We start from the raw sequence: 13,924 nt of genomic DNA, 5'->3' as shown, positions 1-13,924 counted from the left end.
CACAGGGGGAGATTCCGCCATGACCTAAAAAATCAAAAGAAATTAAATAAAAAATAAGTTTTTCTTCAAATGAATGTACGCTAAGGAGCATTTTCAGGCGGAAAAGTGAGCAAGAAATTTTCTGTGGGGAATTCGTGATGAGAATGGAATTGTCCAAGGGTAATTTCTCGAGGGAAAAAATTTTACGTGGGAGGAAATTTCTCTGGATGAATTTCTTGGGCAAATGAAAAAAAAACAAGTTTTTTCTACTGAAAGTAAGAAGCAACATACAAGCTTAAAACGAACGGAAATTATTCAGTATATGATTATGGCTGCCCCCTTCTCACTACCCCACTCTGTTCAATCTTTTGTTCCATTGCTACGAGGAACATTCCTGAAACACCCAGAAACAATAACCCACTCTGTTTAATCTTTTGTCCTCTTTTTTCAAGAACCATTCCTGAAACACAGGGACTGTGTAATTAAGGCTGCCAGAACTTTTTTAAAAAGCACTTAAGTACTTTAGCGTGAAGATAGAGGTATGGAGGAGAGGGTAGCCTCCCTCATATACTGAATTTTTTTTTCGTTTGAAGCATTAATACTGCTCCTTACTTTTGTTTAATACATATTAAATGCAGTTTCTGAAATACGCATTCATCGTCGCTTGCTTCAGGTCATCTATATTTGTAATTAAATAAAAAAAAACAAGTACTGCTCCTTACTTTTGTTTAATACATATTAAATGCAGTTTCTGAAATACGCATTCATCGTCGCTTGCTTCAGGTCATCTATATTTGTAATTAAATAAAAAAAAACAAGTTTTTTTTAACTGAAAGTAAGGAGCAACATTAAAACTTAAAAAGAACAGAAACTACTCCGTATACGAAAGGGCCTGCTCCTTCTTCAACGCCCTGCTCTTTGCACTAAAGTTTGCCTCTTTCTCTCAACTCTACTTTTAAAACAGTAAAAACTTTAGCGTAAAGAGCAGGGCATTGAAGAAGGAGCAGCCCCTTTCATATACGGGGTAATTTCTGTTCGTTTTAAGTTTTAATGTCGCTCCTTATTTTCAGTTAAAAAAAACTGTTTTTTTTTATTTAATTTCTGAACGTTTTTTAGTTAATCCATGTTTTGATTTCGGCTCTCCGCAGATGAATAATTAAAGCGAAATTTTCATATTTATTTATTTGGCTAAATGGCTTTCCCATAGTTTTGATCGAATGATTTTGCGAAAAAAGGAGGGGAAGGAGGCCCAGTTGCCCTCCAATTTTTTGGGTACTTAAAAAGGCAACTAGAACTTTTAGTTTTTACGAACGTTTTCATAAGTAAAAGATATACGTAACTTACGAATTAGCTTACGTAACAAACTTCTATGTTCGTATGTTTTTATTACGTATATGAGAAGGTTCGCCCACTCGTCAATGCCTCGTCAATAACTCTTTGCATTAAAGCTAAAATTTTGTTTCCTGAATCACAAAGACCGTAGAATAAATAGTTGAAATTACTAAAAATCCTTCAACGTAAAGAGTGAGGTATTACGAGGAGGTGAACCCCTTATATGCGTAATATTTTCTGTTCGTTTTAAGTTTTAATGCTACTCCATACTTCCAGTTGAAAAAAAAATTTCATATTTATTTTCTCATTGTTTTTTTTAAATAATGCTAGAAAATGCTGCGCCCCCATTATGGAAATCTTCTTTCCCCATGACAAATTCCTCCATGGAAAATTTCCCCCACATAGCCCCCTCTTCTTAACCCCCCCTCCCAACCACAAAATCCTCCTGAAAACGTCTCTACATTTCCCAATAACCATTAATATATGCAAACATTGGTAAAAATTTGCAACTTGCAGCCCCTCCCACGGGAACTGTGGGGGAGTAAGTCATCCCCAAAGACATAGCTATAAGGTTTTTCGACTATGCTGAATAAAATGTCTATCTCAGAATTTTGATCCGACTACTTTGGGAAAAAATGAGCGTGGAAGGGGGCCTAGGTGCCCTCCGATTTTTTGTTCACTTAAAAAGGGCACTAGAACTTTTCATTTCCGTTTGAATGAGCCCTCTCGCAAAATTCTAGGACCACTGGGTCGATACGATCACCCCTGGGAAAAAGAAAAAAAAAAAACAAACAAATAAACACGCATCGTGATTTGTCTTCTGGCAAAAAATACAAAATTCCACATTTTTGTAGATAGGATCTTGGAACTTGTACAAGAGGGTTCTCTGATACGCTGAATCTGATGGTGTGATTTTCATTAAGATTCTATTACTTTTAGGGGGTGTTTCACCCTATTTTCTAAAATAGGGCAGATTTTCTCAAGCTCCTAACTTTTGATGGGTAAGACTAAACTTGATGAAACTTATATATTTAAAATCAGCATTAAAATTCGATTCTTTTGATGTAACTATTGGTATCAAAATTCCGTTTTTTAGAGTTTTGTTTACTATTGAGCCGGGTCGCTCCTTACTACAGTTCGTTACCACGAACTGTTTGAATACTCATGCTACTAGTTTTTGATAAATAAGGATTACCTGCTAAAATATTCAGATTTTCAATATTCACGTATGACGGGACAAAAAACAGGGTAACTATATTGAGGAATAACATTCCTAGGATTTTCAGCTGTACCGTGGGGCTTAACCAAGGTAGCTCACTCTCACCTAAGCTATTTTTTTATAATTTGATAATTATATAGTATTTATAGTATTCTTTTAAGACTAGATGGGTCCCAACCGTTTTATTTGGGAATATACTTTCGTTTGCAAAAATGAAATTGATGTTGCCACATCAAAAGAAGAAATTCAGATATCTTTAGATCAATGTTTTCAAAAGAATAATTTTTTCAAAGTAGAGTAAAGAGGCATATTACGACCTAAAACGGGTAGAATAAATTCCGATAATTCAATGTTGAAATAAACAGGAAATTAATATGAATGAATAAACAAAGCCTAAAACACTTAGAAATTAAAATAAATTAAGAAAACACTCATGAAGTTAACAGTTACTACTATAGATGATTAAATGAATCCTAAAATGAAGAGAAGATAAATAAATAATAAAGTCCTAACTTAAAACAAACAGAAATTAAAACACAAACACTTAGGGCTACCTTCTAACGCCTAATACACCATTTGCACTTTACTGAAGACATCCATTATTTTCACCAGTGTGTTTTCTATTTGTCATAGTATCAACAACACAACAACAAATATACTACGACGCTAATCAAGGTTTAAAAATGAACGAGGAAGGAACCAAGCTCCCATTCTATCATTTAAGTTCTGATAAAGGTAACTATAACATGTGGCTTTCTTTTATTTAATAAATTTTCTAAAATTGACTTCCGCTGGCTAAAAAAAACACTAAATTTTATATTTTCATAATTGGGGCCGTGAAGTTTCTCTGAGGTTGCTTTTGAGTATCCTGAACCTAATAGTGTTATTTTCGTCCCAATTGAATTATTCTTTGGAGTTGATCCCTTTTTTCTAAAATTATGCAAATTTACTGATGCTAAGGACTTTTAATAGATTAGCTGCACATCATACCCTAAACACCCATACCCCTGTTCACTAGCTAATTGGCATAACTAGAGGGATATAGCAAGGTAAGAATGTTAGGTTCCCGCCAAATTTCTGCAAACTAATTCTGCCGTTTATGTTTTAACGTCAGATACTTACATAATATTAAGGTTAATTTCAAGTCTATTTATTTCCAAGTTCACGTTTATTTTATTCTACTTCTGGGCATTTTCTCATAAAAATCACTTGATGTACCATGTATTTTAATTGAAACCAAGTGCTACATTCTAACTTTGTTTTTCATTATTTTACTTGAAGGAGCTTCAAAGTTAAAATTTAACAGGAAAAAAGTAAGGGGAGGAATCGAACTTGACAATCAAATGAATGGTAACTAGCTATCACCATGGTTTCTTTGAGATGGGTTTCATCAGACAGATTTTAAAGCAGATACGATAAACAGATTATTGGTCAAACTTCCATAACGCTATTAAATCAGTAAATAAAAACTTTGAAGTAGTATAAAAGCCCAAATGAGTTTTAATGCAGAGGCAATTTTCAAAAAACAAAAACACACTTTAGGAAAAAGGATAAATGGATCAAAGCATGCTAGAATAAGTGTTTCTTTGGACGAAGTTATTTATATGGTTGTGATAGTAAGATGACAAAACCAGTTGTCGATCGAATAATTGGTCAAAATCTAGTGAATGGTGCAGTGACTGTCTCACGCGACTCCTTTTTGAATTATTTTCTAGTGTGAAATCTTCAAATCTTACTTGTACATTTCTCTACTGTGGAATCCAATATATTTTTCTTATATCCTGGAAAAAAAGAAACGAGCAACATATCTCAGTGAGAAGGTCAAAACATCGTTTTGGGTCTCTTATAATATTATTCAAATGTAGATTAGATTGAAGCAAAAATAATGTCATTTTCCAAAATCTAAAGAATTTGAAAAGTTTGTCAAAACAAGACAAAACAAATTTGGTTAAATTATACTAACTCATAAAAAAATGTATGCATTCTAATATGTTCCTTGGGCCTGACATCCACGGTTTCTTTCAGTAAAAATATAATTGAAAGTTGGAACCCTGGAAATGCGAGATCTTTTTTTTTGTTGGAAAAGGGGCAAACACTAAAATTGATTTTTAATCTAAAAATGTGTAGTAGATAAGATGCCATCCGAAACTATAGCTAACGTCCTATAAAATCATCAATAGAACGCCTTCAAATCCAATTTAGGGATAATTCTTAGGGATAATATATACCCCTGCTATATCTGAAAAAAAGATATACATTCAAAAACAGCCAAACTAAGTTTGGTGCTTCGGTACCCACGTCACGCCTCCTTGGATCTAAAGTCATGACATAACTTATTGATTTAGGTACCCAATACATTTGAAGCTGTGATGCAATTATGCTGGCTGCTAATTTGAGTGCTCAGGGAAAAATAAAGTAGTTTAGATAAAAATAATAATGATATTTATATCTGCTACCAAGTATCTGTGGTTACTATAACTGAGGAAAATTACTGTAAAAATTTCCTCAAGGCCCCATCCCTCAGAATAGTCATCCCAACTGGGAGGGATTGGATAATTTGATAATGCCCCTTCTCTTATATTTCGTAGAATACTGTTTTGTATCTTTCCTTTTTAAAAAGCTATGGTGTTTATGTGGACAAATTTCCAACTTTCTCTGCTCTCTTTTTCTTAAGATTATTTAGTTGTAAGACGATGCACACGCACGGCTCGACGAAGCAAGGGAGGATGTGTGTCTCTTTAATTTTCAATTTAATGGGATTGGTCCATTAAAAAAACGCTGTAAATTACAATCTCTTAGGCTCCTCCACCACCTCCTGATATCGTAATCTACCCATTGTGCCCCCAGTATTCCCTCCTAAAAAAACGTTGCAGAAGCTTGTATCTCTGGTTTTGTACTATACTTTCTTCTTATGTGATGTTAAATGATGCAGAAAATGGCAAGAAAATCAATTGAAATCATCCCAAATTCAGACATTGGAAACTCCCACCCCCCATGAAAAATAGTTTTCTTTATGCATGATGTTTGAGCAAGGAAATTTTAGTCTATATCCTTCAACTAACACATATGGAACAACCAGATCATAGAGTCATACACGTTGAATCTTTTTCACAAATTTTTAGCAAAAGATTCAACAAATTTATTTGAAACTATTAAAAGTAATATTGATCTTAATTCATGATTATCATTTTTTGTAATATTTTTCACTACTAGTTGGTTTTATAATATATGAAAAAGGATGGCCGGCGTGTACCCCGGCAATTACCCCCCGGAAAACGGCCCCCCCGACCCTGAAAAATCCCCCTCGGAAAATTCCCCCTGCGAAAAATACTCCTCCTCCTCGGAAAACCCCCAATGGATAATACACCCGAGAAATACTCCCCGGAAAATACCCCCACAGAAAATATCCCCTGTGCAAAATACCCCCAGGAAACACCTTCCCCAGAAAATACCCTTACGCCCCAGAAAATTACCCCCAACGGAAAATACCCCCGCCGCTTCCGCGGAAAATACCTCATGGAAAATACCCCCCCCCCCCGTGGAAAATACCCCGGTGAAAAATAACCCCCTGGAGAATAAGGCTTTCCAAACTTGAGAATTTCATTTGAGTTTCGTTTTTTGTTTTCCGTAGGGGGAAGGAATTTTGGTAGTGTATTATACGCCTCTCACTCAAGTTTGCGCTGTGTAAAATCGAGAGCCTTAGTTTCTGTCAGCTTTGCACGAGACAAGACAAATACAATTGAAAAAATAGATGGGAAATATTTAATTTGGGCTATATATTTACACATAAGGGGGGTGTACAGTTTTTGGACAGTTTGAATTCAGAAAACAATTCTTACTTCATAATATCCAGAATAATTGTACCTAACACATTTGTGCATGCAGAACCGCTATACTTTACCCCTCCCCCTAATGTGTAAATATATAGCCCAGATTTGTTTCTAAAGTAAAGAAGAAACCGTTAGGTTCTCGAGTCTTACGCGTCGTAAACTTGAGTAAGGGGAGTATAACACACAAGTACCGGAATTTTTCGTGGAGAGAGAGCTGAATTTCTCGGTATTATTTAAAAACGATCAAAAATTAAATTAAAATAACTTTTTTCAACTTTAGGGGTGGTGGGGTGGTAAAGTATTGCTTGTCTGCATACACAACGTGTTAGGCACAATTCTTCTGCAAATTGTTAAGTAAGAATTGTTTTCTTACTTCAAACTGTCCAAATACTTTATCCCATCTTATGTGGAAATATATAGCCCAAATTATATCCCATCTATTCTGTCACTTGTCTTTGTCTTGTCTCGCACCAAGCTGAAAGAAACTAACGAAGAAACCGGTTTGTCCTCGATTTGTATACGACGTAAACTTGAGTGAATGGCGTATAATACAAAAGTACCAAAATTCTTTCTATCTGCGAAAAAAAAGCTCAAATTCTCAAAATTTGGAAAGCCTTATTTTCTACGGGAGGAGGTGTATTTTGTGGGGGCGGTATTTATTGGGAGGTATTTTCCACAAGGTGGGGGGTGTGGGTATTTTCCGTTAGGGGGGGGTATTTCAGAGAGGGGGATATTTTCCGGAGGTACCTTCTGAGGGGATATTTTATCGGAGGGGGGATGTGATTTCTGGAGAGGGGGGCTATTTTACACGGGAGTAATTGTGGTGGGGTCGATAGGGTATTTTCCAGAGGTATTTTCCGGGGAGTATTTTCTGCAGGTGAAATTTTCCGCAAAATATTTTCTGGGGGGCTATTCACTGGGGGAGGGGTTAGTCGCTGGCTGGGGGGGGGGGGATAAACGCCTAGAAAAGAACAATGGAACATGGATACACATAATGGAAACGCTTTTAACGTTTTAAAGTGTCTAAATCTATCTAACCGCTATTTCTTGGAGTTTAAGTTATTATATCAAAGCAAAGGCTTAAATCTTATGATAAAAAATGATGATTCTCCCCTCGAAGATTTTCTCTCTGTGTGATCTTTTTGCCGAAAACTTCACCTTGATTCAATTGTTTAAAAATAGATTAATAATAATTTTTCTTCTTTTTTTGTTTAAGCCTCTATTGATTTTTTCTACATTATATATAACTTTATTAAATATTCATCTCATTCTAGATTCACCAGTTTGCAAAATCAAATTTACGAAGGTCTATGGAGTAGGCAGGCATGAGGAAATCAGCATACTTTGTGAAGTTGAATCAAGTCCTAAAGATATAAAAGGATTTAGATGGGCGTTAAATAGCACATCGTAAGTTCTAATTTCAATTTACTAAGAAACAATCTTTGCAATGAGGATCAAATTTGTGGAAAATAGAAATCCATGACCAAAGTGGGCGAATATAGTCTTGCATCCTAAGAAGGATGAACACATATAAAGATGTTTCCGTGGAATTTCTCTCGGTATTACACCTCAGTGAACAAATTTTCTGAGCGAAACAATAGCATATGATGTGTCCTAACCAAGTTTCTTCTTAAACCATTTTTGTCGCGATACTCAAATTTGGTAAAGCTAGGTATTCAAGATTATAGGGCACAGACAAAAAAAAGAAAAAAAAGAAGATTTCTTGATCCAAACAAACCCTCATTTATAAATTTATGCCAATTTTGGCATGGTAATAACTTTTAAGGGTTGACTTTAGGGAATATTGCATATTTGGAATTTGTATAAAATTTTTAAGCTTTTGATGTATTTGTTTATTTCCATTTACGGTTAGAAAACTGTGAAGTTTCTATGTTTCCGTAGATGGAAGGCCAAAGCTTTTGTTTTGGGTTTACACAGGATATATGTAAGGATATGAGCTTCAACTGGATTTTAATACTGTTTGTGGAATATTTTCCTTTTTTAAAACTTTTTAAATGTTGTTGTATAAATAGCTTTATATACGTTTGTATAATCTTTATAACTGTTATATACTTGGGTCGAGTTTTATAATAAAAAATACTTGCTTCTGATACTACTAATACCAAAAAATCATTGTTGCACCAATTCAGAGGAGATCACAGCTGTGTACGCTTCTCCTTCACCCCAGTCGATTCAAATTTTCAATCCTTAAATCCTCCTGTGCAGTCTGAGTTTTCTTTAAACCCTTTCTTATTACCTCCCCCCACTCCATTCGGAGTAATTAGCTGAAACTTACAATTTTTGGCAACTTGGCATCCGTCTTCCGTAAAACGTGGCCAATCCATCTTAACATTCCTTCCAATATTTTCCTTGGAAGTGAAATTAAACCAAATTTTTCATATAGCCTATTATTTGACAAACGGTTAGTCAAACAATCATCAAAAACTATTTTAAGATATTATAACAATATAAACGGCATTGGCCTGCCATAATAACGAATAAAATCAAAAAAATTAAAACTTAAAGAAATTGTGATTTTTAAGGTCAACTAAAATACTGGACGAAACAAGCCGAAAACTTCGGGGGGACAACCGCTTTCCATCTTAAGCGCTATAAGGGAAAGTTACAAGGAATCACATTTACTTTTTCTGAGCCAAAATGCAAACTAAACTAATTTTATTTCTTTAAGTTATCTTTATTTCATTTTATTTCTTCAATGTTTATTATTTTCTAAAACTATCTTTTAATAATTCCTCATTACCTTTAATTACCATGACAAATTTCATAGCTAGTCTTCTTACTTTTCAAGATGAAGGGGACTCGAGTTGAAAGTTCACTGAAAGCCTCTAAGGCATACAAAATCCTCTTTCTGAAGCATGGGCTAATCTTATGAGCTTGAGGACTCCATTTGGACTCTAATGTGAGCTTGAGAGGCATGCTAAAAAAAAGTGATATAAAACAAACATTTTGTAGAATATTCGATTTAATTTTGATCATTTACATAGAAGAGAACTATGAAATTATGTAATGTTCAACCAGGCAATAGCAAAATTTTTATAAAAACAGAAGCTGTCTGACAAAAAAAATAACCCAATTTAAAAAGTAAACTGGAGAAACTAGCGAAATATCGAAGGGCTCGCAGTCTTTGCTCTGGCAATAGAAAGCATTGAGATTGGTATAATATATTGCTGTTTGCTTTACAATGCTGCACCAAAATATAAAAGATATGCGCATTCGAAGGTTTCTGGGCTATTTTTTCACCTTTAAAAATTTTTTTAAGGTGATGATTTTTTAAAGGTATATAGGATACTTTAAAGAATATCAGCTGTAACGACCTGATTGCTTAGTGGTATGTTCAAAAATTAAATGCAATATTTTGTGTTGTTTCTACGTCCACTCTCATTTCTTACAACCGTCTAAAACACTTATCAGGCCCTAAAAATATGTAACCATATTGTAAGTTGGATAATTGTCTAGGAAATGTTCATCTAGAATCTCGAAAATGCTACATAGAACTTCCACAAATTTTCCGGCCAGAATGTGAGATGATTTGGAATGGGCTATTATTTGAAAACAGAAAACCATTGTAAGACAGAAAATAAGAAAAATTGCCTAAAACAAAAAAGAGAGACACTAAGACAGAGGGAAATGTAAACAATGAAGAAATAATTCCTGACTGCCTTTAAATATCTTATTCTGCTTCCCAGTACCCACCCACTCCTGATATTTTTTTTGAAGTAAGGAAAGGAACCCGCTAAGTTGTGGTTTCCTCCCCTTCACTCTTCTTCAATGAAGTTTATGATGCTTAGTCAGCTGGTCCATCAAAACTCATGCTTCTTGGTCTTAGTGTTTCGCTTAATTTTATGTAGATAGTGTTCAGAATTTGATTTACTCTATCCAGTGCATTAGCGATGCTTTTATATAGCGACTTTCTGAGTATGCAAATCTTTACCTCAAGTTAAATATCAAAAAGTCAAAAGTTTTCTTCTTCAATTGGAACGAACAGCTATCGGCCGATATACCTCGCGGGAACAGCAGTTTCAAGCCAGTAATTTACATTACTTATCTTGGTCTTGCAACGGGCTCGTCGATAAAGCTTGCACAGAACTTCTAATAGCTCACATTGAACGAGATGTCGGGCTGTCATATGTATATCTTAAAACGAATAATACACGCTTCAACTGTCATCTTCTTTCGAAGCCTTTCAATCCCGTTGCCTTACTGTGTTATCTGTATATTGCAAATTTCTGGAATTTGTTGAAAAAATTTTCAAATCTTCATATAAATTTTTTTTACTTCTTGAAAAATTTTGACTAGCAATTCTTATCTCGTAAAGGAATTTCATACTTTTGACCAAATTGTTGGCATGGAAAAGAAGTTTCTATGTATAAGTTCCGTTAATCAAAACTAAACCAGCTTTAGACAACGATATTGATATAGTAATATGTTGAAGGTGGGAGGTATTTTCAAATGTTTAGTTTTTGTCTTTAATGGTTTATCCTTTTTTCTTTTTTATTATTGCTCCGTCTTCTTGTTATTTTATGACGAGCTACCAAATAAATAAATATTTGACTGGCTACAGTACTGATAAACCCTCTAATAATTCACTTAATCGTTAGTTAGACCTAAGCGAAAAAGGGGACAAAAACAGACATGATAAAAACGATCTAAGAATAGATTTTATGAAAACCATGAAAACTGAAATGACTAATTATTCGTTTTCAAAAGTCATCTTTGCTTTGAATTTTTATTTGATATTGCCTAGCCATGGGAAAGGTATACGAACGTCCCAATAGTTCAGCTAAATTTTGACAGTAGAGGAACAATTTTCAAGCGAAAATGCCCCATCTATATTACCATGAAGGGCCCAGTTTCTGTAACCCGATGAAACTGACATTCATGCAATTTTCTTAAAAAGAAAAAAAATTCTTGAATATCTTTCTGAAAGGAATACCAATGATGCACTGTTTCCAACTTTCTTTATTCAAAGCTCTTATTCATTCAATTACTGTTTTGTAGGACCTAGCCTTAAAGTCAGGTCTTAATTTAGCAAATTTCAAAATATCTCTTGCAGATTTACTCAAAGGATTGGTGAGAGACATGACCACAGGGAGGGGGGATTTATCCTACGATTAACTCAAGTAAGTGAAATTGGGGTTGCCAAGGTATTTTGTGTACTACGGATTTTTAAACTATGGATGACACAGACAGAGAAGGGTGAACTTAAGCACATTTTTGGAACGAGAGTCAGTACCAAATATTTCAGCTAATGATAGGAGGGATTCGTAGCTATGGTTAGATACTTTTTGAAATCAGCCTTCAAGTTTTGATTCTCAGTCATCCCTGGAAACAAATAAGGAAAAAAATGAAACTTTTTTTGAATTAGTCTTTGCGTAACTTTTGTCCATTTATCTTGTCTGTTGATTAATTTGTTAAGTTAGGGAAGGACTGTCTTATAAAGTTTTCTATAAGCTGGACCCTATCAGCTGATTTCTTCTCATTCATATGCCCACCTTGATTAAAATCTTTGAAAGTTTTAACTGGATCTCAAAGATATGCCCCAGATAATTTAGATATGATCTTTTGATAGTCTTGAGGCAAATACTGTCCTTTGACTTACCTTTTACTTAACGGTGAATAGGATATAAGTCCCACAGCAGCTTATAGTGGAAAAAATTTTGGTTGACATAAGACAAAGTGTTTTTTATCCCTCCCCCAAAAAACAGAAGTCCCCATGCTTCTTGCTTTATTTCTACGACACTAACTAGAATCATCAACTACATCCCATGTGCCCCTTCCGGTCTATTCCAGTTATAATATTTTAATAGCCTTCATCCAAAATTGTGTCTTTTCTTTTAGCTTTACACACTCTCCCCGAGTTTTAACTTACTGGCCACTTGCCCCTAGCCTCCTCAACCCTTCTGAAGTTTTCATCCACTCCCCTTTCTGAGACATTATAGACGTGCCGTTATAGCAATCTTGCAACAAAGCGTGTCTTTAGATTTGCTTTGCTACCTTACCATGCTTAGGCCATAGAAGGTTATGGTGCAAAAACAAATGTTGATGGATCAGAGACAAACATTGTTTAGCCACTTCTCCCCCCCCCCACAGCATACACTCTCAATCTTGTAGCTCCCCTTCCCCTTTCTCTTCCCCAATAGTAGCTGAAACTTTTAACTCCGTCAATACAGCGTTCTTTGAACTACCCATAGTGTCTTTCAGTATATACCTGCCGCCACCCCTGAGTGAAAAGCTGAAAATAGACTTGATCCCCCAGGTCCTACCCGAAAATAAAAGACAAAAAAAAACAATAAATCTTCAAATCGGTTTTCAGGACATTCCCAAGATATTGGAAATAATTTAAAACTCGGATGCATTCGGGTTCTTTTGATCTACTCAGGTACACGTGTCATTTCCAGAGCACAAGCCTGAAAAACTCTGGAAATTTGATCTAGTAAACGATCAGGCTAGCGTGTCAAGAAGCTAGTGAGTTCACCAAGCTAATTGGATTGCCGAGATCAAACATTACCTTCTTTTTACTAAAACTTATTTATGAGCAATACGTAACCTATACATTTAGAACTACTTTCATTGCGGCTGTGAGGCTTTTATTGACTCAAAATCACACCAATTTCTTCTTTTAACGTTCCTAAGAAAATGGAAGTGTCAAGGTATTGATTTGATACTATGAGAAATAGAGTGGGGGGGGGGCTAGCACGAGTAAAATACAATGAAGGGAACATGGTCACCCTTCTATCATTTTCAGTCCTTAAAAAAGACAATAGGGCATTTTCAATTTCTAGTCACATAATCTCCTTGCGACTTTCTACGGTCACCTTTTCCATTCGAAGCAGCCGGGGGAAAAGATAGATTTGTGTCTCTTTTCTGGCAATTTGTCGGGTCCTATTTGCGAGAAAACGCTATTTTGTATCTGTTTTCATTCTGTCTGGGAGTTCCTTTAACCTAAGGACTTAAGGATTTAGGTTTTGAGCCCATAGGCTGAGATGTTTTCGGTCCTGTTTTGGGTGTTTTTTGGGGGATGAGACTGTGCCTACAAAAATTTTTCTTTTACATTAGGTTGCACTCCGCCAGAGGAGTTACAGCCATCAGTTTGAAACTGATCATGGTAAAACTGTTTTGGTCTGTTTATGTGCCCCTTCACATTTCAGATCAAAACGATGATCCGCCTTTTGTCCCAGAGGACAATCAATCAAGGCTGTATGAGTACTCAGGTGTATGCTATATGCAGTATCAATGCTGTATGAGTCTCCACCCACTGGATACTTAAGATCAAATATGTTCCCCTTTTTCGCCTATAAATAAAAAATTCATTAAACGCATTGGGGTTATGAGGACTGGGTAGCAAAAACGCCCCGGGAGACTGGCCCTCCAACAACTTTCAAAAATAGGGTTTTTGTAGCCCTTTCTAAGTTTTTGTAGCCATCCCTTCCGTACGAATTTGCAAAGAAAAAACATTCATTGTAGGCAGTTAGGTAGTACTACACTCACTTTTCTCAGTGCGATCGTCAAATTGCTGCAGATATCAAAAATGCAATTAAGTTCA

At 35.3% G+C, this 13,924-nt stretch overlaps 1 protein-coding gene across 1 annotated transcript in view; it reads left to right on the top strand.

Annotated features, from left to right (window-relative positions):
* Positions 1 to 13,924, top strand: part of LOC136035282 (nephrin-like) — a 255,108-nt gene that overhangs the window by 169,371 nt on the left and 71,813 nt on the right. The window contains exon 10 of the mRNA XM_065716966.1: positions 7,635 to 7,767. Coding sequence (XP_065573038.1) covers positions 7,635 to 7,767 — 133 coding nt within the window. The remainder of the gene's footprint in view (positions 1 to 7,634; positions 7,768 to 13,924) is intronic.

The sequence above is a fragment of the Artemia franciscana genome, chromosome 14 (assembly GCF_032884065.1).
Source record: "Artemia franciscana chromosome 14, ASM3288406v1, whole genome shotgun sequence".
In the NCBI taxonomy this organism is placed as follows: Eukaryota; Metazoa; Arthropoda; class Branchiopoda; order Anostraca; family Artemiidae; genus Artemia; species Artemia franciscana.
The sequence above is the reverse complement of the archived record's forward strand: the minus strand, read 5'-3'. Positions and strand labels throughout refer to the sequence as shown.